The sequence below is a fragment of the Uranotaenia lowii genome, chromosome 2, assembly GCF_029784155.1.
Source record: "Uranotaenia lowii strain MFRU-FL chromosome 2, ASM2978415v1, whole genome shotgun sequence".
Taxonomy (NCBI): domain Eukaryota; kingdom Metazoa; phylum Arthropoda; class Insecta; order Diptera; family Culicidae; genus Uranotaenia; species Uranotaenia lowii.
In genome coordinates, this window is record NC_073692.1 from 269,279,222 (window position 1) to 269,306,163 (window position 26,942).

The window sequence follows — 26,942 nt, forward strand, 5'->3', positions numbered from 1 at the left end:
ATGGTGCGGTCATCGGCTCGATCGGCGCTCTCTGTTATGTTGCACAGCAGTGCAATGACCGACCGGTGATACATTTTTTGCCGGATGGGTTGGTTATCGGGGATGGTGCTAGCGGTCATTTTTGGGATCTGGTTAACGGGTAACTGGAAAGGAGAATACGAAAACGATTGTAGCGGCTCTAGTGCCGAACATTCGAAGTTAAACGGTATTCCGGAACGAGCAGTTTCGATAGATGACGAATAGGTGTCGCTTTAACGTTCATAGTAGAGATGGTTCGAAAGTTGTTTTAGTAACGGATTTTCAGATTTTAAATTGCATTTAAATAATTACTACAAAAATATAACTAGATCAGTTTTTTTTCACTAACCAAGTGCTGAAAAATCGAGTTTTGCTACGAGTTGCATACACGTTTTTGTCAAAAAGATAAAAAAAATCAAAAAGTTAAAAAATAAACAAATACAAAGAAGACAATAAAGACAATAAAAAACAACTAAAAAAATTATATCGACAAAAAAAAATTGACTAAAATTGTAGAAAATTGACCAAAAATAACGTAAATGATAACAAAAATCGTTATTTTGAAAAATAAAAGAAACAAATTAAAGAAAAAAAACCCGTTTGATTTTGGCAACATTCGATTCGAATGTTCCGGCATGTTGCCAAAATCTAACGGAGTCGGTACCTACCCAAAAACCCTTTCAAATAAAAAAAAATGTCGAAAAAAACCTTTCTGACACTGTTTTGAAATCTGTATCGAAAAGAACGACATTTCGACATTGTTTTTTCGGTAGGAAAAGCAAGCCGTTCATATGATTTATACAACGAGGTTGCAAGAAGAAGGAAAAATTTCTAAACTCCTGAAATTTTTCGAATATTTTCTAAACTGTTCCAAAAGTCTACAAGAATATAAAAAAAAACAATCGAAGGTTTCGATTATTTCGATTTTGTGGCCACATCTACAAGAGAAAAGAAGATGAAGTATTGAACAATCAAGTGTATGTGCATCAAGTGAATGATCAATAATAATTGATCGATCAACAATCACTTTCTGGCATCTTACCCAAAAATTCTGTGATAGTTTTCTGAGATGCTTTTTCCACTAATTTAATTCTAAAGTCATATCAAATTGCGTCTTTTTACATTTTACTTGAAAATAATCAATGAACATTACCAATTTTATCATAATTTTCCAATTCAAAAATCATTATCTAAAATTTATGTTGACATAACGAATTCAATTTAAAAAATTCTGTGAAATCTGTGAATGTTTTCAAAATTCTGTGTGTTCTGTGATACAGATTCTGTGATAAAAATTAGCTCAAAATTCTGTGAATTACAGATTATATATTTTTCTGTGATTTCGACCGTTGGAAAAACGACCTCAAGGGGAGGGGAGGGGGGGGGGGGGGGGGTGTGGTAGGGGGTTTTCGATGACCTTTTTTTCTATGATATATTTGCTCAAACAACACGAATTACAAAAAAAAAATCAAAGAAATATTTCTAATTACATTTTAATAAACCATTTTTACGTTCTTTGACATCAAAAGTTATATAAAATACATAGAAAATTTTTAAAATACATCTGAAAATCTGTTAATTGGCCTGTTTGTAGATTAAGTTTAAAAAAAAAACACTTCGATTTGTTAATAAAAAACTTATTGTATGATCAAATCAAAATACCTAAATCTACCAAACTCTCGAGCAAATTCGAAGATTTTTTAAATGAAAATAAATTAAATTTTCAAAATTAAAATGATTTTACTGATTGAAGTTTTGCGGTTCAAACCTGATATTTGCAATTTCGATCCAAATTCGAGTTTTGGTTTGAAAATCTGCAATAATAATATCACATAATATTATTAAATTTTTTATTTGAAATTTATCTCTAAAACGCATTGATATTCAAGGAAAATTCCTTGACTGCAGTTGTGCTAAAAATTACAGGAAATCAGCTCAGGATGTTGTTGAAACTGATTTTCCAATCATATGTGAGTTATTTAAGAAGGTATGCATAAAAGTCGCACTGTTGTTTTGAAACACCATTATGCATTAAAGAGTTAAGTTAATTTCAGATCAGACTTTGAATTCTAAATTTCAATCTCAACCTTTATTTCTTACCTAAGCCTTAAATCCCAATTGTTATTCAGAATAAATTTATGCATCTCACACCCAAAATAATCTGCACGTAGCGGCTACGTGAAAAGCTACATAATTTTTATCCAAATGATTAACGCGTCCCTATAAGAATTCGTGCTTCATGGAACTCACCCACAATTTACGTGAATTTTAAGTACGTTCTACGCCGTGTATTTGTAAAAGCTACTGGGAATATTTTTAGTATAAGAATGAAATTCATGTTGTTTTTACTTTGTATTTTCATTTTGTTTATTATGATGAAAAATAAAACCAAATTCAATTGAGAATAAACTTTATTTTCACACCAATTTTATCACTTTTCCTTCAATTCCTGCAGCTCGCTTGGTTTTTGGAATCCTGCAAAAATTTAAAAGTATGATTTAATTAAAAAAAATATTATTGAAATAAAAAATAAATTACCTTTGTTGCGTTCATATGTTCTGTTGAAAATATCTTTTCCGTACAGTCCAACTAAAAACGAGCGATCGTCTTCAGGTTCAACGAAAGATGAGTTGTGTCCATTGTTAAAAGGGGATGAAAAATGAAAATAAATTCATGATTATCATAAGCATCATTACCACTTACCAAAAAGACAAAGCTGAATCCACAGTTCCATTAGACACAAAAATTTTACAACAGCTAACGAAATCAGTTGGCTGACAATTCCCTTTTCTAATAAGAATTTACAACCACACTCTTAAGACAAATGCACAAAACGGGTTTAAATCATTCACTTAGACTTTACGTGAAATTCATGCAACAGTTATGTGGAAGTAAAGTCGTTACTACCAGGGCTTCCGTTACACACTGTGTTTACTAAAAACACACGTAAAATCGATATTATGCAGCAAAATCATAGTTTACGTGAAAAATCCCGTAGAAAAAATTTCTTTATTCTCTTGGGTGCAATTATGGTTTTGATAGAATATCTTTAATCAATAATAATTTCCATCGACTTCTTTTCTGGATTTTATTATACATTGAATCAGAATTTCTAATTTAAAAGAAACTTTTGTTTTTCTACCTTAATTTCAAATTTAGATATTCTCATTTAATTTGAGCTAAGATACGAAAACCAAGTAAATTCAAATTGCATTTTCTTCATGAACACTGGAGATCTATTTAAAAAATCTGAAATATTTTCCATAACATCTAAAGCTTGATCATTTTTAGTCATCATATTTAGCGGTTCAAATTTTTCAATCCCAATAGATAACTCTAATTTGAAATCGCCTCAAATAGCATTAAGTTTTTTTTTATATATAGTATAGTGTATATAATAAGGTGTTTTTGAACTATCATAGGTTTTTAACTTAAACGATAAACATTGCAACAAATCTAAGAAAGCATTGATACTAAGTTCAATGAATTTAAATTATAAGATTTTATGAAGGGCAACTTTGAAGTAAATGAGATTATGAGGAATTGTGAAAATCAAGATAATAAAAATTAATGAATTTCGAAAAAAAATTTGATTTTACACTTTAAAAAATTTTGCAGTGGCAAGATTTTATTTAAACATTTTTAAGTTAATCTTGCTTTGAAGCGAGATTCAAAAAGTTTTAAAGAAAATTAGCATTTGAGTCTTATAGATTGAACACATTGAAGATTCCTGAATTTAAAGCGTAGAAATGACTTTACAGGATTTCGTGTGATTGGGATTGTTTTATATTTCCCATTATCAGCCGTATTCGAGATCAGGGCCGTAGGAAGAACCAGCTCATGAGGGGGGTTTTGATGACATTTTTTTCTATAACATTTTTGCTTGAACAATGCAACATTAGTGAAACAATGTATATGTATTAAGTACAAATTACTCAGGTTAAAGTTATTTGCATTAAAAGTTATTTATTTTTGAATATAAGTCCTAGGAGTTGAAATTTTTTGTTCTAATGAACTTTTAAAAATATGGGGACTCGTGATTTTGCTCAGTTAGTAAATCAGTTGCCTCCTGAGCTGATGTCCGTGAGTTCGAGCCCATCGAACATCGAACACATTTGTTCTAGATAAGTTTTTCATTGGCTGGTGCGCCAACTGCATCGTTGATAAACGACTATAAAATCGCAAAAAAAGGATTTTGAACGCTTTTTTTTAGTCACTTAAACTAGCAAGCTAATTCTTCAAAACCGCAAGTATAACCATTTTAAGCAGGGGTGAAAATGTATAAAATATTCAGAAATAAAAGTAAATAAATATGTTTACGATTCAAATAAGGTTTATTTTCTTCTATTGTAAACTCGATTAAAATTTAAAATTTTTAGATTGAACCTTTGATTTTGAATCTGCAATTTATGTAGATGGTGTTGAATAAAATTTCCTGCAGAATTTTTACTTGAGGATAAAAAAACAAGTTCAATAACTATAATTGATTATATAAAATTTCATAATTTAAATCCTGTGATTGAAGTTTTCAAATTTAAAATCTAGATTTTTCAAAAAGCAAATTCTTTGAAATGAATCCAGATTATATTTTTTATGTGCGATTTTAACCAGGTTTGTGTTTTTAAACTAATTTTGAATAAATTTATAATTTTAATTTTGAATCACGAATCAACGTAATCCAACTGCGATCTCCTTCAATTTGAATCCTTAATGAAATTTTAGCATTGATATTTTAATATTGATTATAAAACATACATTTGAGCTGAATCTAAAACCTTGGACTTTAGTTCTGCATTCGTGCAGAATTCTGCATTTTGAACCCAAATTCAAAACCTGAATCTTTATTCCAGATAAGAAGTCCTGTTAATTTGAAACCGAATAGCGAAATTTGTATCAGAAACCCTTAACCAGAAATCTTATATTTGATTCTGAATTCATAGTTTTCAAGTGATTTTTCAAATTATTTTTTCATAATTGAACTTTGAAATTTAAATAAAATTTTGAATGATGAAATTGTTCCACATGTTTCAATTTCGGGAAGAATAAACCTACTTGGTGAAAATTCCCTGAGAAAAAAAAAAACATTTTTCAATTTTGGACTCATGAAACTTTCTTATGTTTCAACTTTGCATATAAGTTTTGGATATAAATTTCAGATCCAATTCTTAAAAATGGTTGGAATTTTAAATATTTTCTTAAAAAAATATTATTTATTCCGAAATTTTGAGGTTCGAATATGGAAAAATTATCATATTTTAGATACACCAAGGTTCGAAGCAGGATTCTATACCAATAATGAACCAAACTGAAAATCAAGAACAATAAACTGAATACTTAATAGATATTTTTCCGCAAGTATCCGAGCTGGGAAAATCCAGCCAATTTTATCCTCAAACCTTGCAAAATTATGGCATATTTTTTTCAAAGTTTTCCCAAAAATCTGGCCAATATGTCAATTTTCCGAATTATTGCATTAAAATTATGAAGAAAAACACATGGAAAACTGTTTTTTATAAACACATCAGCCGATTCAGAATCATATTTAAAGCTTCCAAAAAATCCTGAATGTTTATTTTGACAAAATTTGTTGAAAAAAGGATCTGGGCGCAAGATACATAATTCTTGGAACTCAATTGAAATTTTCGTTTGACTTTGCTAATAGAATTCGAAAATCTGATCAAAATCCTGACTATCTGGTAAGCTTAGTCTAACTTTATTAGGATTCAATATTTGGGACTCATTACTATCAACAAGTGAGATATTTTTTGAAAACTGTTGTACAATTGTGGACCTGGAATGAGATTTTGAGGTTCTGGAGTCGAGATTGTTACACTATTATTACTCTTGAATCATTTTCGTTGTTCATCAAAAATTGATTAGAATTTCAAATTTTATGTTTTAAATAAATAGAATCACTTGGCATTTTTCGACCTTCATGGGGGGGGTTTAAACCCCCAAACCCCCCCCCCCCCCCCGTTCCTACGGCCATGTTCGAGATTCATAAGTTCTACAATTTCAAAGATTGACGAAACTACAAAAAACTGTAACTTTTCAAATTACGAACGTTTTTAAAATTAAATTAACTAAATTATTTAAAAGGGTATAGAAATTTTTTAAAAAGTCAAATCATCTTTTTAAACTCAGCTTCTAAAGGTTCGATATAGAAACAAGTAAAAAATTGTATTTGTTTGAGATTTATAAAAAATTTGAAACTGTTAAGATTCCAAAAGTTTTGAGGTTCTAGAGGTTTTTATTTTTATTAAATTCAAATAAAAGGTCCGTAATTGTGTGTGTCAATGATTTTAAGTTTCGAAAATTTCTTAAATTTCTAAAATTTTATTTGATTCTAAAATTTTAATATCACAGGTTTTGCTAGGAAAGTTGATTTTTTTTATGTTTATAAAAATATAGAGATATTTGAGTTGTGAAGAATGAATGGAGGAAAAATTGAAAGAAATGTGAAATTTATTTATTTTCTGAGATCAAAAAAAAGTTTTTTCATAGTTTGTGACTGAAAAAATAATAGAAATCGATTAACATTACATTTGATCAACTCGGACCTTATTTTCTCCTTGTATGGCGATTGTTGAAATTAACTTAATGGATCTCTACGCAGTCACCGTCGATTTTGATCGATCATTAAAAGTTTTTTTTTTTAATTGTGTTCTCTGTAAACGACTAATTTTTTTTAATTTTATTGCAATGAGTTCATTCAATTATACCATATAAAATACATTAGAAAAGATCAGTTGGTTTTTGTGATATCAATAAATATTAACAAATTGGCTTAAAACACTCAATATTTAATAACCTTAGAATAACGAGCATACTGTTAGAGTATGAAATATTTTTCACAGCCTGACGCTACATGTGAGTCACGAGTTTGTCATGTTTCTGTTCTCGTCCCGCAGCTTCTTCTGGGAGTCCACCACTTCGGCCTGAAAATAGCAAATACAATTATTAGAAGATGCGTCCAGAGACTGGAGGACTGTCAACAACGATCGTCGAGGGTGGTCAATACCTTGACAGGTACACGAGTTACTTACCGGTTCTTTTTGGACAGGCCGTTTGTTTGTTTGTACTAGCGGCTTGAGTAAATTCATGAATGATAATTCAATGCTAACGTGCAGCATCAAGGCGGCGGAAAAAGTTATGAATAGTATCGCTGATGTGAACATTATCTGAAAAATCAAGACAAGATGCGTACGATTAGTGCTCCGTTTGAAGGTGAATGGTGAAATTGACTCCTTAACATTTAATTTTTTTTACATTTTGGAAGGTTTAAAATCTGTTGATTCACAAAACATGGTAGAAATTTCTTAAAACTGACGAAAGCTGCAAATTAAATGATTCCGTGCATTAAAACTAGGATGGAATGGCAATGTTTGAATGGGATAAATTTCATCATCAAATTTTGAAAAACGTCCATATACATTTTATAGATTGGACCGAAAACTGACCTGTTCAAAATTTCAGCTCAATCGGACATGATTTAGAGTTACCTCAAAGAGTTCAAAGTTTGGATTTTTCGATTCTCATTAGGTAATAATCAAAGTGGAGATCATCGGAAAAATCGAAATTTTTATTTTGAAGGACTTAAAAATGCAAAAAAATCAAAATCTGGTGTTATCTCGAAAAAAAATTGTTAGAAAATAGACTACAAAATTTTAAAAATTACCTATACGGGGGACCATAGGGAATTCGGAAAACTGAAATTTTAGATGTAATCTCATGACTTAGAAATTCATGAAAAGTCAAAATCTAGTGTTTCTCGAAAAAAAAATCATGCATTTCACGTTTTATGCGTTTCTAAGTAATTTGGCATCAAAAGTAGAATTTAGATTTTCCGAATTCCCTTTATCCTCCCTTTGGTAATTTTTGAGAGCAAAACATCTAAACTTTGAGCGCTTTGAGGCGCTCCTATGGTCGGTTTACTAAATTTGACATGCCCGATTTAGCTGCCCTTCTAATATAAACTTTACAATAATATTCTTGTTTTCTTCTGTTAAAACGAATAAATAAAACTATATGGTGAAGGCATAAATTGTATGTCGCCAACTATTTTTTTTTTTATCTTTTAGAAGTCTTATAACCTTTTTTCAAATTCGCATCTCCTTAAAAAATTAAAAAGAAGATGAAGAATTAAGAAGCTCAATTGTTCAAGCCAATACAAAATTCATAACTATTTGCTCGTGATAAGCTTAGGCATCAAAGGGAATGGTAGTGAGAATTTGTTTTTTTAAGAAGCCTCTACATTTTATTACGTAGTTTTGAAAGTGACAAGGAAGAAGAGTTAAATGATAAGATAGAAGCAAGAAGAAAGAAATGAGTAATTTGAAACATTTGTTTGTTTCGTTAAACAGGGAGGTGAACCGTACAAACTTTGAGTCTACTTTGAATCTTAATCAGCAGTGAAAAGAGATATAAATTAAATTGTTTATTGCTGATTGTTGTTAATTGATGTGAAAAATGTGAGTCCTTAAACCTAATTTAAACTGCAAAATATTAGAAACAATAAGTGAAAAGAAAGTTATGAAATAAAAAGGTGTGAAGTGGATATTTGATTTCATATCCATGCATGCGATATCTTTAGTTTTAATTGAATTTGATCAGAAGTTAAGTCAAACTTGAATTATGGAACTCCCTATGTTCTGACAAATACTGTCTGTCAGTATTATTATAATAATAATCTTGGCATCACTGTCTAAAGTAGACGCTCGTTTCGCCCGCGATATATTTTCATAATTTTTTTTATTCTGGTTTCAACTCAACTTAAATTACGGAACATAGTATAAAGTGGAAGAATATCTGTCTAACAGCAAGAGACTCTCCTTTTTAAGTGCTAAACATTAAAATCTGGACTTAATAGCAAAGTTTTAAAATCGCACACTTAACCTCAATTCGAAGCTTGACTCTACTGAGGCTGTGTTAAGTGTTTATATGTCTGTGTGATTGTGTGGAATTCGTGGTGTGTAGTGCATATATCACCATCATGAGCGACCGTGAAGTATGTGAATGCTGTGGTCGGAAGAATCCTCCCGTCAGAGGATCCAAAGGAGATACCAAAAACACGAAATCTATCGGATGGATTGGTTGCGAAGCATGCAATAAATGGTTTCACACTCGATGTGTATGGATTCAGGATTCACTAATACCCGATTTAGACAACTACGATTATGCCTGTGAAAACTGCTGCTTACGTGGAATCCTTACTCCGACTCGTACGAGTACACCTACTATCCCTTCGAGTCTACTTTCCGACCAAATTCGTGAAATAGCTGAACTGACATCCCATCTGAAGAAATAACAAGAAGACCTAGCTAATCTACGTGTCAACAACAAGAAACAGATAGACAATCACCTGTCAGAAGCCAATCGACAAATGGAACGACGTAGCATCCAGAGTAAATTACTTGACAACGTAGGTAGTAATCTTGAGCAAATTGAATCTGCTGCTAAGATTACCAAAATGTACTCCCGTGACTTGAACAATTTTCGAATCGCAATCAACAAAATTCCCTTCCGTGGTAACGAGAACCTGAAAGACATTATCTTCAAAGTTTTGAGTCTTCTCAATATCCCCGAAGCGATGTCACACGTAACCCACTGTTTCCGTCTTCCTGTCAAACCTTCAAAGTGATCAGATCGTTCTCTCTCTCCTACGATAATTGTCATTCTTGATGACTGCCATCTGAGGAATAAAGTACTGCAACAGTATTATAAAATGTTCAAGGATAGCAAACTCTGTAACCTGGATCCAGAAACTTCTCTCAATTACCGATTTACACTAAATGAAGTTTTGTCCGTTCCTGTTTTTCGTATCCGTAATCTCGCTCTGCGACTCAAACATCAAAAGCTTGTGGAATCAGTTTTCATTCGTAAAGGGAAAGTTTCTTTCCGCCTACCAAAACAACATCAATACATTTTAGTCAAGAATATTGAACATCTGCAGGAACTGACTCGTCAAGAAAAAGAATGCAACGATTCATCTGTTTTCTACGATGCAGAGGCTGAACTATCAAACTCTACACTAATATAGCTAAAAACGCACTACTATCCGTCGAAGTTTTTCCAGTTACTATCATGTCTAACTCTAACTCATCTAATTTATGTATTGGTCACCTGAACGTTCGAAGCCTAGAGAAACATATTGATGGAATTAAGTTGCTTCTCGACAAAAAACAGTACCTATCATTTTTTTGGATTAACTGAAACTATGCTGAAACCATCATCACCTGTTGGTCCGATCCGTATTCCATCCTATAATTTCATCCGTCACTCACTTCCTAACAAACATGAGAGACGCACGAGGTCACACGGAAGAATAGGGCTTTATGTGAAAAAAGGTATCAAAGCAACACCGATCCTTAGGTCCGTTCATGATCCTGCTATCCCTGTGAATCAAAGACCAGAATATTTAGCCGTTCAAACTAAAATTAATCTACTGAACATCTGTGTCGCTGTCATCTATAATCCATGCGGGACGAACCCACATTTTGCACAAACGTACGAAAAATTTTTGTCGGATCTACTTGCTTTCGACTTCGATAGAATATACATCTTGGGAGAATTCAACATCAACGTGGTGCCGCAGCAGTCGTCACCAAACTTATTAGCACACAACCGGATTCACTTATCGTTCAACCTTACCATTTTACATACCCCTCCTACCAGAATAACCGAACATTGCTCTACTACTATTGATCTGCTTATCACAGACACTCCGCAACCGCAACATGCGTTAAAAGCAAGGACTGCCACTGCCAACTCCATCTCGGACCACGAAATTGTATATTTTGTGGCTGATATTCGTGTCCCTAGACCTTCTCCACAAAGTTTAAAAGTGCGCAGCATAGAAAGAATTGATTTAGCCCAGCTACACCTCGATTTCCAGAGAATCGATTTTGCACCGTTTTTTGATACTCGTGATATAAATCAGAAAACCGAACATCTATCAACCCAACTCCAGTCCCTTCTGAACACACATGCTCCAGAAAGAACTATTAATGTTCGTGATAAGCGTACACCCTGGATCACCAGCGAGATAGAGCGTACCATTGCACTTAGGGATCTAGCATACTCGCTCTATGTACGTAATCCCAACCGGTTCAAAGGAGATCCTCAATGGACTGATTACACCACAATACGCGACAGGGCCAGAACTTTGATCTCCAAGGCTAAGAAGCGATATGCCGACAGATGTTTTTCGAACGACTTGCCTCCCAAAAAACTGTGGTGCAATTTACAAAGAGAAGGAATACATAACAATTCCAAGACGACTACTCCAAGCCAAGACTTCGATGCCAACGTTTTAAACAACTTTTTTACAAACGGACATCTTGCTCTTCAGTCACAACCTCAACCGTACTCAAACTACACTCATGCACTCGATGCAGACGACAACGAAAATAACAACAATGGTAGCAGTGATTTCTACTTTCAAAGCACATCCGTTAACGATATTTCCAAAAAGCTTTACGAAATCCAATCTAATGCGACCGGCTCAGACGACATTCCAGTAAATTACTACAAGATGTTGTGTCCGTTTATTCTACCTGTACTATGTCATGTACATATGAGACGGAATACTATGTAAATAAAAAATAACTATGTCATTTGTTCAAAAGCATTATAGCCAACAGTAGATTTCCAAATGTTTGGAAAAAGGCTATTGTAACACCCATCCCGAAAGTCAACTGCCCAACAGGTCCTAAAGACTTCAGACCCATAAGTGTTCTTCCTGCTATGTCCAAGCTGCTTGAAAAGGTTCTGCTAGCACAAATTACTGAGTATCTCACACAACACAACCCTCCCCTTCTTGCCGACAATCAATCCGGATATCGCAAAGGTTATTCCACGACGACAGCTTTAGCAAAAGTAACACACGATATTCAGAATAACCTTGATAATGGCCAATGCACAGTTATGGTCCTAGTCGACTTTTCCTTGGCATTTAACTGTGTCAACCATCAGTTGTTAGCTAGAAAGCTAAGCTCGGAATTTGGGTTTTCCATACCTGCTGTAGATTTGGTAGCATCTTTTCTATCAGACCGTTGCCAAGTGGTGCGCTGTAACAATCAAATCTCAAACGAACTACCACTTAGAGATGGAACACCACAAGGCTCATGTCTAAGTGCTCTACTATTTAGCCTGTATATAAACAGCCTTCCTTCCTCATTGAACTGTAGTTACAGCTGTATGCTGATGATATACAAATATACACGAATGGAACTGTGTCTGAAATCGATCGACTTGTGGCGTGAATTAATTTGGATGTGAGGAAAATCGAACAATGGAGTAGGAAGAACTTTCTGCCACCGAATCCCAACAAAACCCAGGCAATAATTTTTACCAATATAGGCTCAATGTGCCCATCAGAAAACATAGTTTTTTGTAACCAGCCTATTCAGCTTACGGAAAAAGTAAAAAACCTGGGCCTTACGATGGATCACAACCTAAATTGGGCCAACCACGTGAACGAGATATTAGCGAAAGCTTTCCAATCCCTCAGAACTTTCCGAAAGTTCCAACCCGTCCTCACGGTCCCGATTCGGTTGAAGCTAGTCCAAGCTGTCATCATCCCTATGTTCCTATATTGCGATGTAGTTTACTTTCCGGGTTTATCAGCAGCCAGAAAAGACCAACTGCTTAGGTGCTTCAAATCAGCCGCTAGGTTTGTGTACAGCCTGAGACGATGGGAAACTACAGAGGTCGCCAGAAAACGTATCCTTGGTTGCGATCTCCTGGACTGCTATCAAAGACGCATATGTTGTTTTAAGCGACAAGGATACAACGAATGCCTGCCAACATATTTCCTCAACCATTTACAACGTGGAAGAAATGATCGAGCCAAATGCTTTATTATACCACAGCATACTACGACATCAAGGAAAAGTGTCCTGATCTGCGGCGCTTCATGCTGGAACTCCCTGCCTTTATCGACAAGGCAGGCTAGTTCATTGACTGCTTTCAAAACGGCCTTGAATCGAGTTTAGTTTAGTTGATAATATAGTTTGTTTTTCTTTTAATTATTAACACTCAATAAGTAGAATATTTTCAAGAATTGTTTTCCTTAACCTGACTATAAAGTTAATTGTAACTAACAGGCTACGTTGAAGTTGATATTACAAACTACAAATTACTGTGAAATAAGGTTTTTCTTCTTATAAAATCGTACGATTTGTGCAAGGGTATTTCGTACACTGTGCTGATTTTGGGTCTTTTTTAAATTTCTCAAACCCTGTGATTTAGCTTCGTTTTGGTTAAAACTCATCCATGATTTGTTGCAGAAGTTTTAAATAACGTTTACATGAGTAGATTTGAACATTTAGGTTTGTATGGGAAAATTCGATATTTTGTACTGAAAACTCAACATCAGTTTTGTTTCAAATGAGGTTCATTATCCCCCAGCAGACGATTTCATTCTTTTTTGGACGGATGTTTGTATGGAAAACTTCGTAATCCATTTGTTCTTGGTTTTTTCTTTCTCAAAAGCAAAATTTATCACAAAAAATGTTGTTAAATGATAGGAGCTTCATTCCTGCTTTGTTTAGAAATAGATATTGTTCCATCAGACCTGGTATTTAAACAAAAGAGCGAATAGAATACTTGCTTTAATTGTGTATCAAATTTGTTTATCGGTATAATAAGCAGGTTTTTTTTTTTTGTGATGGTCCCACAGGCCCAATTGGGTCCTTCCTCCACCCCATACGCTTCTTTAGAAGTGGGAGGGACAGTTTATCCTATGGATAATTTTGTTTGCATTATTTTATCTAATTCTGTACGACTTGTTTGTCTAACTCCCGCGTATGTCCATCACCGTACAAATTTATATCTGGTATTTCGCCAGATCTTCATCACAAGCATATGATCCTTTTTAGGATTAGTCATTATTTCAAATTGTATGTTTAACGTGTTGTATTGCCAGTTTCTTGAAAATGTTTATGTTTGAACTGTCTTTGATATTTTGCGGCAGGCTGTTAAACATTTTTAGACCGTTGTAGAAAACTGATCGTTTTGTCAATTCCTTCCTCGTATTCGGTAATCTGAAATCATGGGCTCTTCTCGTATTGTAGCTATGTACATCGTTGCCGTACTGCAGACCATCCATTAAGTAAGCCGGTAACATTCCGTTCTTCATTTTATATATAAAAATCAAACTGTTATACGCAATTCTCTGTTTCACTGACAACCATTGAAGTATGTCGAGCATCAATGTACTTGGTGTGTATCGATTACATCGTATCACTACTCGCATGATCTTATTTTGAATTCTTTGTAGGCGCTTTGTTTGTGTATCAGATGCATGCAGTAAAGTTGTAGCGCAATAGTCGAAGTGTGGCATGATAACAGATTTAACGTAGATTATTTTCGACCAGAAAGTCATATATCTACTTACTCTACAAAGTACACCATATTTCACGGCAATCTTTTTGATTGTGTAGTCTATGTGAGCTATAAAATTCAATTTTTCATCGACTTGTACTCCTAGGTATTTGACTTGACGAACCCTTTCGATCTCACAACCATCGATTAATAATTTAGGGCTTACTCCTATTTTGCGATTTCCAATAATCATCCAGTTGGTTTTATCAAGATTTAGACATAATTTCCTGTGTTTCAAAAAATCTGCAATATTTTTCAAATCAGCATTTGCTTTTTGTACAACGAGTTCTAGGTCATTTCCACTCCAATAGGAGACGGAATCATCTGCAAATAGCTTGAGACGGCCGTGATTTAAGCACATTTTCATGTCATTGATGTACAATATAAATAACAAAGGACCCAACACACTTCCTTGGGGAACTCCTAGGTTATTTTCTCTGTATCGCGAGTAAGATGAACCATATTTTGTTCGTTGCATTCTATTCTCCAAATAATCTTTGAACCAGCTCAGAACCGTACCATTGATGCCAATTTTTACCAACACTTCTAACAGTAGTAACCGATCAATAGTTTCGAATGCTCTCTTGAAGTCTAGAAACACAGCCACTATGTAGTTTCCGTTTTCAATATTAATCTTCCAATTTCGAAGTATCAAGTTAACTGCAGATTCAGTTGAATGCTGCTTCCTGAATCCAGACTGTTCAGCAATCAATATGTCTCCACCCTCAATAAAGCGTAAGAATTGCTGTTTTACTGCTAATTCTAGCACCTTTTCTTGAATTTCTAACATGTTTATAGGACGATATAAAGTCGCCTCTTGTGCATTTTTCTGTTTTTCAATAGGAACTACAGTAGAACACTTCCACGTTTTAGGTATTATTCCTAACTGCAGACTCGTGTTTATAACATTTCTCAACGGGTTGGCTAATACCAGCAACGAATCCTTAAAAATTTTTAAGGAGACATTTTCGATACCAGCTGTGGGTTTCATATCGTTTACTATTTCGTCAAAATCTTGACTACTTATTGTCTCGAATGTGTGAAATTCTCCACTATTGTACATACTCTGATCCACGTAGCCATTAGAGCTTACCGGGATGCTGTTATGAATTTCCATGACGCTATCAATAAAGAAGTCATTGAACTTCTCTGCTATTTCTTTTTCGTCTTTGACTTCAACTCCGTTGAATGTGGTACTATTTGACTTCATCAACCTTTTTATTGTTTTCCACAATTGTTTCCCATTAGATTTGTTTCTCTCCAACTCATCTTGGATAGATTGGTTTTTAGCTTCTTTTAATTTTCGCGAATATTCGTTTCTCACAACTTTGTAATTTTGCCAACTCCTTGAACATTTTGATCTTAAAAATTGTTTGTAAAGTTTGTCTCTACGTCTTTTGATTTCAATTAGGCTTCTGGAGTACCATTTAGTACCACGTTCAGTACCATTGAGTACCATTTTTTTACGAACAAGTGCATTAACACTATCTTTCAATAAAACATCGATACGTCTTACCAACTCATTAAAGTCAGCGCATTCCAATGTTGGCAAACCTGCCTCAAGAAGCTGTCGAAATACAATGTTGTTATACTGACTCCAATCATTCACAATCTGATGGATCTTAGGTAGACCATCATTAGTACCAAATCCAACTTCAATATTTATAGTCTCATGATCTGACACCCGAAAATCAGGAACGATCTTCGCCTCGGCTCTCTCCACATTTGTGAACACCAAATCTATCCTAGAACTGCTGGATACCGTGATTCGAGTGTCTTCCATAACAATTTGTCGAAAACCATATGCCTCCATGACACGTTTCAGATCCCTACACTCTGCTTCATTGTTGAAATTAATGTTATAATCACCACAGAAGATGTTATCAATTTCGTCTACAACAGTTTGACTCAGCCAACTATTTTCCAGAATATCTAAAAACCGAGCATCGCTTGCACTCGGAGAATGATAAATTCCTCCAACAACGATTTGCCTTTTTCCATCATTGAGTTTGACTGCCAGAATCCAGTTCATTTCAACACCTGCATTTAATAAAATGTCGATTTTAAACATCTTTCGTACGTACATTGATACTCCTCCAGTATGTCTTGAATGCGAAAAGCAGTGAATCATGGTGTAACCAATTATGTCCAAAGTATTAGAATTCAAATCCTCCGTTAAGTGGGTTTCAACTAGCACTAAAATTTTAGGCTTTAATTCTTGAGCCACTACGCAAATTTCCTCGAAGCTACTTAACAAGCCGCAAACATTTAAATATAAAATATCTGATTTTGATTGCTATTTACCGTAATCGATGAACATTTTTGCCTTAGAGGCTTTTCTTTTATATATTTCACACTCATAACTCCATGCAGGGTGGCAAGTATCAACTTGCTTCTGCAAATCTAACTTCACTGTGCTATTAAAATTAATACAATTTATACACTTTTCAAATTGTGCACTGCATTCTTTTGTATCGTGACCTTCGCCGCACTTAGCACAACGAGTTGACTCTCTGCAAAATTCAGCTTTATGACCATAATTCCAACACTTATAACAACGCAAAACATTAATATCTTCAAAAATTTTGCAACGTTCCCAGCCAATATTTACTTTACCGCGATTTATCAAAGCACTAAAAGTTTCCGAATCAACTTCCACAGTAGCAATCATCGGATTATGCTTCCATTTCTTATTTTTTTCAATATGAACCACCTTTATTACAGAGTCATTTAAGCTGTTCTGTTTTTTAAATAATTCGACAAACTTTTCATCATCAAATTTATCTTCTTCTGCAAATCCCACTACTTTAATCTTAGGTTTTGCTGGTTGTTTTATTTCTATATAATATTTCTTTCCCAAAACTTTCAAAGCGTTTGTCATGAAATTCTGTGCCTTTTCCTTTGAAGCACATCTCACCAACACTTCCGCTGTTGATTCTATGTAACGAACTGAGGTTACTCCCAAAGAAACCGGATCTAACGAAGATTTCAGATCTTTACGCGTTACATCCACACTCTGTTCTTTAATTGGTTTCAAACGAACTGTTTCCTCTAATTTAGCTAATGAAGCATTTTGTATTTTGTCATTTTTAGCAACGATATCTCGTTTGGTCGAATTTTTATCATATGCCACTTGTTTACTTAAAACATTTGACACTACTGGTGTTTGTGTCGTTTTAACTACTCTAGCGTAAGTTAATGTTGGCGTTTTTTCGTTATCACTTAATTTTCTTTTTTTCAGCAGGTCATTTCTGAAACTCTGTTCTTCCTATTTTGAACTCTGTTGGAAAATTATCTCTTCCAAATTAAAGCACGAATGAAGTTTTTATCAATTTACAACATTCTTTGTGATAAATTTTGCTTTTGAGAAAGAAAAGACCAAGAACAAATGGATTACGATGTTTTCCATACAAACATCCGTCCAAAAAGGAATGAAATCGTCTGCTGGGCGATAATGAACCTCATTTTTTACCCGTCACCATTTTTGATCACGTTCATCGATTTTGACGAAACTTGGCCTGGTATTAGATAAAACATTTTTACATCTTTGTACCAAATTTCAAGATTTTTCAATGAAAATCACCGAAGATACAGGAAATTTAGTGACTGAATTCCAAATTTCCCTTTTTTACGTGAATAGCTGTATCTTCGTTTTCCGTCATTGTAAAAACTTCAAATTTTGTAGGGCGTTTGTTGGATATTTGAACTAGATTGGGTGAAATTTTCATATAAAAATATCAACCGAGATAGAAATGGCAGCTTGTCAAAGTTGGAAGTGGGTGCGCAGCTTTACGCGATTTCATTCTTTTTTGAAATCGCGTAAAGCTGCGCACCCACTTCCAACTTTGACAAGCTGCCATTTCTATCTCGGTTGATATTTTTATATGAAAATTTCACCCAATCTAGTTCAAATATCCAACAAACGCCCTACAAAATTTGAAGTTACATACACTGTATCAAAAAATTGTCCGTACAGCACGTACCTTGAAATTCAAACAAACAAAAAGTGCACTTTTTCATTCAATAAAAATACTACAATTACATCATTCGCTGCAGAAATTAGTCCTTTTTGTAGATCAGTATTAAAAATGTTTATGAATTAAACCTTAAAAATAAACAAATTCATTTTGTATAGAAAGTCCCAAAAACGACGTCAAAAAATTGTCCGTACACTGAGGCCTTTGTCAAATAATAGTCAAGAAAACAGTTATATGTCAGTCTGTCAAACGCAGAAACGTGAGTTGAATCTCAGCAAAGACAATTTCCAGTGGTCTGAGCGATAAATTCGGTAAAATGAAGTTTATCTAGCATAAATCAGTAGATTTTCGTGTTTTCGGATGGCAACGGGTATTTTTTTGTGAAAAGCAGACATTTTCCTGTTAATTAAATCCACAAATATTAACAAGAAAATGTCTGCTCCTTACAAAAAATACCCGTTGACATCCGGAAACTGATTGCTGACCTGAAGAATGACGGTAAAAGGTTGTCCGAAATTTCAGGTATAGTAAATCGGCCACGATCGTCGGTTCAGTATGTCCTTCAGAACTTTAAGAAGACTAACTCCCTGGAGACCACTCCAGGAAGAGGCCGCAAACTGAAGTTTACAGATCGTCACTATCGCATCATTGTCAGGGAAATCAGTCAGAATCCTAAAATCAGTGCCCCGAAACAAGCAGACAGCCTGGAGAATTTTGAAAACATACAGGTTAATCCTCAAACGGTACGGAACATACTTCATGAGAAAAAAATACCGAAGTCGTGTTGCTCTGAAGAAGCCGTTTAAATCTGCTAAAAATAAGAAAAAGCGGCTGGAATACGCTCAAAAGTATGTCCTGGAACCGGAAGAGTTCTGGCAGAACGTCATATTCACTGACGAAAGCTAATTTAATATTTTTGGGTCTGACGTAAATGTAAGAGTAATCCAAATACTGAATTAGATCCGAAAAAATTGTGACGGACAGTTAAGCACGGTGGTGGCCATGTAATGGTGTGGTATGCTTTCAGCGCAAATGGCACCGGAAATTTGACATTCATTCACGGAGAAAAATAAATAGATTTATCAGTCATATTACGCGTCTACAGGAATATAAATATGATAGTTTGGTTCTCACCCGAAAATACGATCAAACCAACCATCAGCTTATACGATTAGTCTCCAGGGAGTTAGTCTTCTCAAAGTTATGAAGGACATACTGAACCGACGATCATGGCCGTTTCACAATTCCATGCGTAATTCAAAGACAAGTAAATAAATAAATTTGATTGCACCTGGCACCACTGACTCAGGCGGTATTATTTATTTGTTTTGCTGCGCCGGGAAAACTTTCGCGGATATTTTATTCTATTACCTAAACCTATTCTACCTAAAGCAGCAGGAATAGATGCAATCAGCATGCCGGGCCATCAAAGAAGGAAAAACCTCGAGAACATTGTTTCAGGTTACGCCACCGGAACCCATCAAAGTTTTACTCCATGCTGTGGATTGCTTGGACCGGAACGACCTACGGGCATGCAGATCGAAATGAGGAGGAGGAGGAGGAGGCAGTACAAAATGATCAGCTGGTGCAGTTAATTAGTGATATTAATTTATGTGATTGAATAAAATTATGGAATTGGAAAAAAAAAAAAAAATTTCGGACAAGCTTTTAACGTCATTCTTCAGGTCAACAATCAGTTTCCGGATGTCAACGGGTTTTTTTTGTGAGTAGCAGACATTTTCCTGTTAATTTAATCCACAAATTGTTGAAATCTACTGATTTATGCTAAATAGAGTTCATTTTACCGTATTTATCGCTCAGACAACTGGAAATCGTCTTTGCTGAGATTCAATTCACATTTCTGCGTTTGACAGACTGACATATAACTGTTTACTTGACAAATATTTGAAAAAGGCCTCAGTGTACGGACAATTTTTTGACGTCGTTTTTGGGACTTTCTATACAAAATGAATTGGATTATTTTTAAGGTTTAACTCATAAACATTTTTAATACTGATCTACAAAAAGGACTAGTTTTTGCAGCGAATGATGTAATTTTAGTATTTTTATTGACTGAAAAAGTGCACTTTTTGATTGTTCGAATTTCAAGGTACGTGCTGTACGGACAATTTTTTGATACAGTGTATGTATATAAAAGGTACAGAACTTCATAAACCGCGATGAGCGGCAACAATCGACGGCTAAAACTTGGGCACGGAATCTCTACGAGAAGATGCTGACAAAATATGGCTGCTGTGTGATGGAAGACGAAACGTATATATAAAATCCGATTTTAAGCAAATTCCGGGGTTAGAGTTTTTCACCAGCATGAGCAAGTTCGATGTGGACGACAAATTTAAGAAGAAGAAAATGTCGATGTTCGCCTCCAAATATCTCGGATTGAGGAGTGAGCCTTTCGTGATAACTGTGCCCTTTATCACAAAAGGCTCACTCCTAAAATGGCGAGATTTACAAATTCGAGTAACTCGAGAAGCGCTGTTAAGTTTTGTATTAAGGTACGAATCATAGTAATCCTAGAGAATTCATTCTATGACGGCAACATAGTTCATTTACCATTCCTGTATGTTTATTCGGTCTCATGTTTCACTTCTTGTACAACCAGTGACCAGAGTGGACGGTTTTAGTGTTAACATAAAGAGTGGTCCATCGAAACGGATACGAATTATCGGTAAATTTTTAATTTTTGTTTTTTCCTTCCTATAGCTTTTAGGTCGATAATGGAAATTGAACTGGATATTGATATTGGGTCAATGGTGCTGTTAACTTTGATATTGGGTCAAAGTATAAAAAACCGCAAAGAACTCGACATTGGGTCGGTTCAAGTTGAAAATTCTTATTTTGGAAGCGAACAAACATTGGCATTGGGCCGATCAAGATGGTAGACTTCGATATTGGATCGAAGTTTGAATAATAGGAACTATTCGATATTGGGTCGAATAAACTTTGATATTGGGTCAAAGTGTTGAAAAACTAAAACTTATTCGACATTGGGTCGAAAACTTTGATATTGGGTCAAAGTTCTGAATGCGATAAAGAAACATTTTGATATTGGGTCAAAATGTAAAACGAACTTATTCGATATTGGGTAAAAAAAAATTGATATTGGATCGATTTCAAACACGCATTTTGAAAATTGTGATATTGGGTCAATATTTTCAAACATATACATTTTCCCGAACGCCGATTTGTGATCGGCTTTGCTTGAACGAAATGATTTGGGCTGTTCGAACATGCTTTCCAAAATGACGATGATGTGTGTTTTTGATTCAAACTGGAATAAATTTTCATTGTTTTCCTGGCTTGTAGCATATCCGTCACCTAAAACCCAACAATCTACAGTGATGGATGACCATTCGATAGGTCAAATTTTTACTATGTTGAATATTTAATATCAAGCTTACCCAAGAAGTGATTTCGAATTACAATATTTCGGTGGCGGTGGAAGTTTGCAGATAGTTTAATGGCCGGTCTCCTTTAAAAAGGTAATTCAGAAGTGTTGTCCTAACATCGAGCCACAGCGTGCTCCTGGATTTGCTAATCAGTAATCCCTTAACCAGCTGGCAGACGCAAAAATTTCATTTTCGACTGGAGTAATGATGAAATCATAGACCAATTCCTACGTTGAAATAGTTGGCGGCGTAGTCGTGCTTGAAAATAATGCAACCATCATGCTAGAGCGAGATGTAAGAAAAGACGCACAATGGAATTCATTCAAAATGAATTTTTTCTCGAAAACGTTAATAAATAAATCAAAGCAAGCTTTTTCCTCGCCTAGCAACCGCCTAGCGACAGACATGCACAAACCGTTGGATAGTTTGAAAAGGTGGCTGTGTAGGAAAACGCATATGAAATCATGGTGTGTCGAAATACAACTGTAGTTTTTCTGTACGACAGGGATATTTCTTTAGGTATGAAAATCAAGTGGGATTTGAAAGCCCACGGTAAAGAAAGATAATTTTCATGTTTTGGGATCATATCGTTTCCAGAAGAAACATGTTGTTTAGTCAATCAACATGATCCATTGGGTCAGCTCTTTTCATCACTACCTACTTGGTGCTCCCTGCCTCAGGTGGCAATTATATTTACCCGACATTAAAATATCATCTTCATAAAAAAAACTCAACGGACTAGAATGATAGGGGAGAAAGCTTCTCCAATGTTGAGTAATCACTGCATGAAACACAAAAAGTGGTTCGTTAGAATTGCAAAAAAACCGATGAGGTTTGCAATGTTCAAAATGTCGTCTTTTTTCCAGCATCGCCATTGAAATTATTATTCGAGGAAATTAGTCAAGTTCCTCCATATAATGTCAAAGAACGTTGACTGAAGAAGCAAATTTTTACCATAAGTTGTCAATGATTCTGTCTTCGAATCACGTATTTCAACAAGATATTTTTGTGATGAGATTTATTGACATCTATAATTGCTGCCACGGCCGTCGAAACTTGGAACTTCGATAACATTACTTTCCAAGGGAAGAATGCAGTTTCCAGCGGGTTAGCCTGAAACTAATGTAGGTAATCAATGAATTTCGATTTTTCTCGAAAGAACACAAAATTAGCGATATTTCACAATATCTCTAGGATATGTGACTAGGCCTAACAAACCAAAACCTTGGGCATTGAAGTCAGAATGATCTGGTAAATTATTTTAGTGGCCTCGAAGCGTTCTTAGCATCTTATGCTTGTTTGTTTCGATTATAGTCGCTTTACCATCTTTTTGGTATTCGCGACTTTATATCAACATTGCAGTTGGCGGACAGTTTTGGAAAAATTGATTCGGTATAACTGTGTTCGATGTTTACTCTTGGATCGAACTCACGGTAATGGGCGGACCATTACGGATGAACGAAAAGACAATTTCTCTTGTGAAGGACAGGAAATTTATTTCATTTTTACCATCATTACAGTTTTAACCGCGAAAAAATGTATCCTTTTTTGAGGAAGTTTACACATTTGGCAACAGTCAGCAAATTACATAATAATAAATAGTACATGGACTTCAAGTTAAGGTGATTAATATTGTCGAGATTCATCAAACCCCAATAAGACCCTCTGACCATAGTGAAAACTTAAAAGGTTTGTTGGTTTATTTGTCTGAGATTTTTACACTCTTGTGTTTTTCATCCCTGATCAATCAAGAAGGAAATATTGTTGTTGTGTTGTAAGAAAAACAACTTCCAGTGTAGGTAAACTTGAGAAATAAATATGTATTGTCTACGAGTAGTTTAGAAAATTACCGATCTAAGAGACATGAACCGTCTTAGCCGATTTAGGATCTAAAGAAACAAATTCTATTTGTGGTCAAAGATGAAATTTTTATTAATATTTGGTGCAGTTTATTTTAAATTTCAGATTTGCGGCGTGTAAGAATTAAAACCAAACTATTGAAACATTGGGAATATTATAGTGAACGTTAGCACAACAATCAAATCTATTTTAACGAGGAGTTTTATTGCCTACATTAAATTTCTCCTCAATCACCGAGGAAGAACATCTACTTAGGTAGGATGACAAGTTCAATAGCGAATGTTTCATTTGATCAGTAACCTCTGATAACTCTATCTGAGGACACATTTCTCATTCACAGAAATTCGCAACGACCACATAATTAATCTTCATGTAAATTTGCAAACTTTTCTACACATGATATTATGAATTACAGAAGCCTGCAGAAGAATAAAAATGATACTTAAGCTGCTTCGCCAATATTCAAAATTTAAAAACATGATAGATAATATGAGTCTTGGAGCTTATGTATAGAATGTGGAACTACATAAATTGGTGTTTGTAAACTTGACATTTTCAACACAATTGATGCTCAAAGATTGTGAACGAACCACCTCGAATTGTGAAAAGCCGGACGACTTTCTCTATCTCAGTTAGATATATTAAGAACTGTGATGCAGCTTTCAACTTCACGCGTTATAAAACGAAAGATGTGTAAATAGAATAAAAAATTGAAAGAAGCATTACCGTTGAAGTAGGTAATACATTAAAAGTGATTCCAATAAGATTATATTCGCACACAAATTAGGAAAGAGTGGAATATCAGATCCAATAGGCGCTGAATCTTTAGTTAAAATTTGAATATATATCCACTGCAGTGAAGGCAGTTAACGTTATCAACAAGTCGAAAGACGCTTATATTCTATACTTCATCACAAACATCAGATATAGCAGATTTACGCGACTTCATACAATTGTTTCTTGGTCTTCGGATCGAAGAAAACGAGATAGAAATCTTTTTTGTCTTAAACGTCTATTCGGGCGGGGGAGTATGTTAAGTTTTGTATTAAGGTACGAATCATAGTAATCCTAGAGAATTCATTCTATGACGGCAACATAGTTCATTTACCATTCCTGTATGTTTATTCGGTCTCATGTTTCACTTCTTGTACAACCAGTGACCAGAGTGGACGGTTTTAGTGTTAACAAGCGCCTTTTGTCGTTCTTGTAGCAGCACGACAAAGCTCCGCTATTTTGGCCAGATTTGTCAGCATGCCACTATTCTAGAAGTGTGCTGGAGTGATATGAGGCAAATTCTGTCCATCTTGTTCCTAACGATATGAACCCACCAAACTGTCCGGAGCTGTGCCCGGTGGAGCAGTACTGGGCAATTATGAGCGGGAACTTTGGAAGAGCATGAAGACAGTCAAAAACGAGAAGGACTTGTTAAGAAAATGGAAAAAAAAACTGAGAAACTGGTACCGGATAACACTGTACAGACTTTGATGAGGGCATCAAGCGAAAATGCGTTCAATTTTACACTCAAAGTTCCATCGATTAACTTTTCTTCTGATTTTTGAAGTAAATATATTTATAAAAGTACCCTAAAATATTTTTTTTATTCTTAACTTTATAAGAAAATTGGCATGACATTTTCGGTGTCGCAATAATTTCGTGTTCACCTTTTAATCTATTTAAAAAAATCAATATAAAAATTAAAAAAACACGGTACCATAGCATCGGTGGTAGTCCACTATCAAACTATTGACCGTAACGTTCTGCAACCAAGCCCCGGTTGTAACGAACGCGATGATAACAAAACTGAGAAGGCTTTACATCGATAGATCCGTCTCTGAGTTAAAAGGAGTTTATCTGAGCGATCACATTCCATCTTTTTGTTCGTCCGCACTGCAAGTTTTCGCTTGTGGGGCGAACCACGCTTGGCCTACTAATGTGTGGTGGTAGATTTAACTCTTTCTTCACCTGCATAGGCTCGTGCTGAACAAAAATTTGGTATGTGATGAAAATGCTCAAAATAAAATTGTAATCGCTAATTTTCACCATCTTTTATTTCTTCTAACTTTCTATCTGTCTATAAAATTTCATAATCTTAGGATGTTCTTACTAAAAAGGAACTCACTTTTCACCAATAAGGCCGATAAATTAAGTAATAAACATAAATTACGGTGATTAATCTCTTCATAAGTTTCGATTAAAGTTATTTTAGCATTTTTGTGAAATTCGCGACTTCATATCAACGATGGAGTTGGTGGACATTAAAAAACTCACCCGGAACAACATTGTACGATTTTTATACTACTTAGCTTGAACTCCTGGACATCGACACGTGTTTTGTCAACTTAGCTATATAACAAGCACGATATACCTAAGATGATTAAGCCAGCGTGTTAAATCAATTTAAAAATGCAACATTTCATAGCTATCGATTGCTAGTATATACCGGGGTAAGGTTAGTTCGTTAGAACAACGTCAATGTTTTGGATGAGTCTGCATTTATTTCAGGTTGATTCAACTATATGATATTTGAAAACGGTCGATGGCTAATGGAAAACAATTTTATATAAATGTTGATTGAAAGTCTGTGTTGGTGTTAGGCATATTCGATGCAAAATTTTTAAAAAGATGATACTGTTTGGTCCGGTTGCCCGGATATCGTGGAATAAGTCCTTTTCTCGCACGGATTCATTCACAAAAATATTCAAAAAACTCAAATTAAGTTACGATATTAAAAAAAAAATTTGAGCTCACCCTTCTTTTCTAAATATAAAATAATACATACCTTATTAAAGGTATTGTTCATAATAGGATCCGTAACGTTCCGATAAGTCGCATAAACTGTCGTATACTGAACAACGTACACACAGTAGCTAAGCTTAGCGGCTACCAACATGATTGGATGCTGAAGAAAGCTGGTTAGCAGCGAACTTGGATTCAATGCCAGATAGAACATCAAACACGCTACCATTATTCCCCAGGAACTTTTCAGCAGAGATCCAAAAATGGCCAGGACCAGGGAACGATCTGGCAGGTGATCAAGAGGCAAGAAAATCGTGAGCCCGTTAAAGGCGATGAATGCGATTGCTGCTATCAGGAACGCTGAATTGAAGTTTGAGAATTTAACTGCTGAAATCAACTTTGTCGTTTCTGAATATTTGCAGTAGATCATGCCAATGATCATTCCGAAGATGTAGTTTCCTGCATTACTTTCGAAGGTGACGTAAACTTTGAGGTAGTACGGTAGATTACGAATTTCCTCGGTAACGTATCTGGAATGAAGAAAATTTAATTAAGT

General features: G+C 34.7%; 1 protein-coding gene across 2 annotated transcripts in view; it reads right to left on the reverse strand.

The window, feature by feature from the left end:
• Positions 1-6,858: 6,858 nt before the first annotated feature.
• LOC129747079 (O-acyltransferase like protein-like) overlaps positions 6,859-26,942 on the reverse strand; it is a 39,780-nt gene continuing 19,696 nt past the window's right edge. For both annotated transcript variants that reach the window (XM_055741096.1, XM_055741095.1), the window contains exons 9-11: positions 26,430-26,916; positions 7,065-7,199; positions 6,859-6,956 (exon numbers count right to left, since the gene is read on the reverse strand). In XM_055741096.1, coding sequence (XP_055597071.1) covers positions 6,894-6,956; positions 7,065-7,199; positions 26,430-26,916 — 685 coding nt within the window. In that variant the 3' untranslated portion in view covers positions 6,859-6,893. The remainder of the gene's footprint in view (positions 6,957-7,064; positions 7,200-26,429; positions 26,917-26,942) is intronic.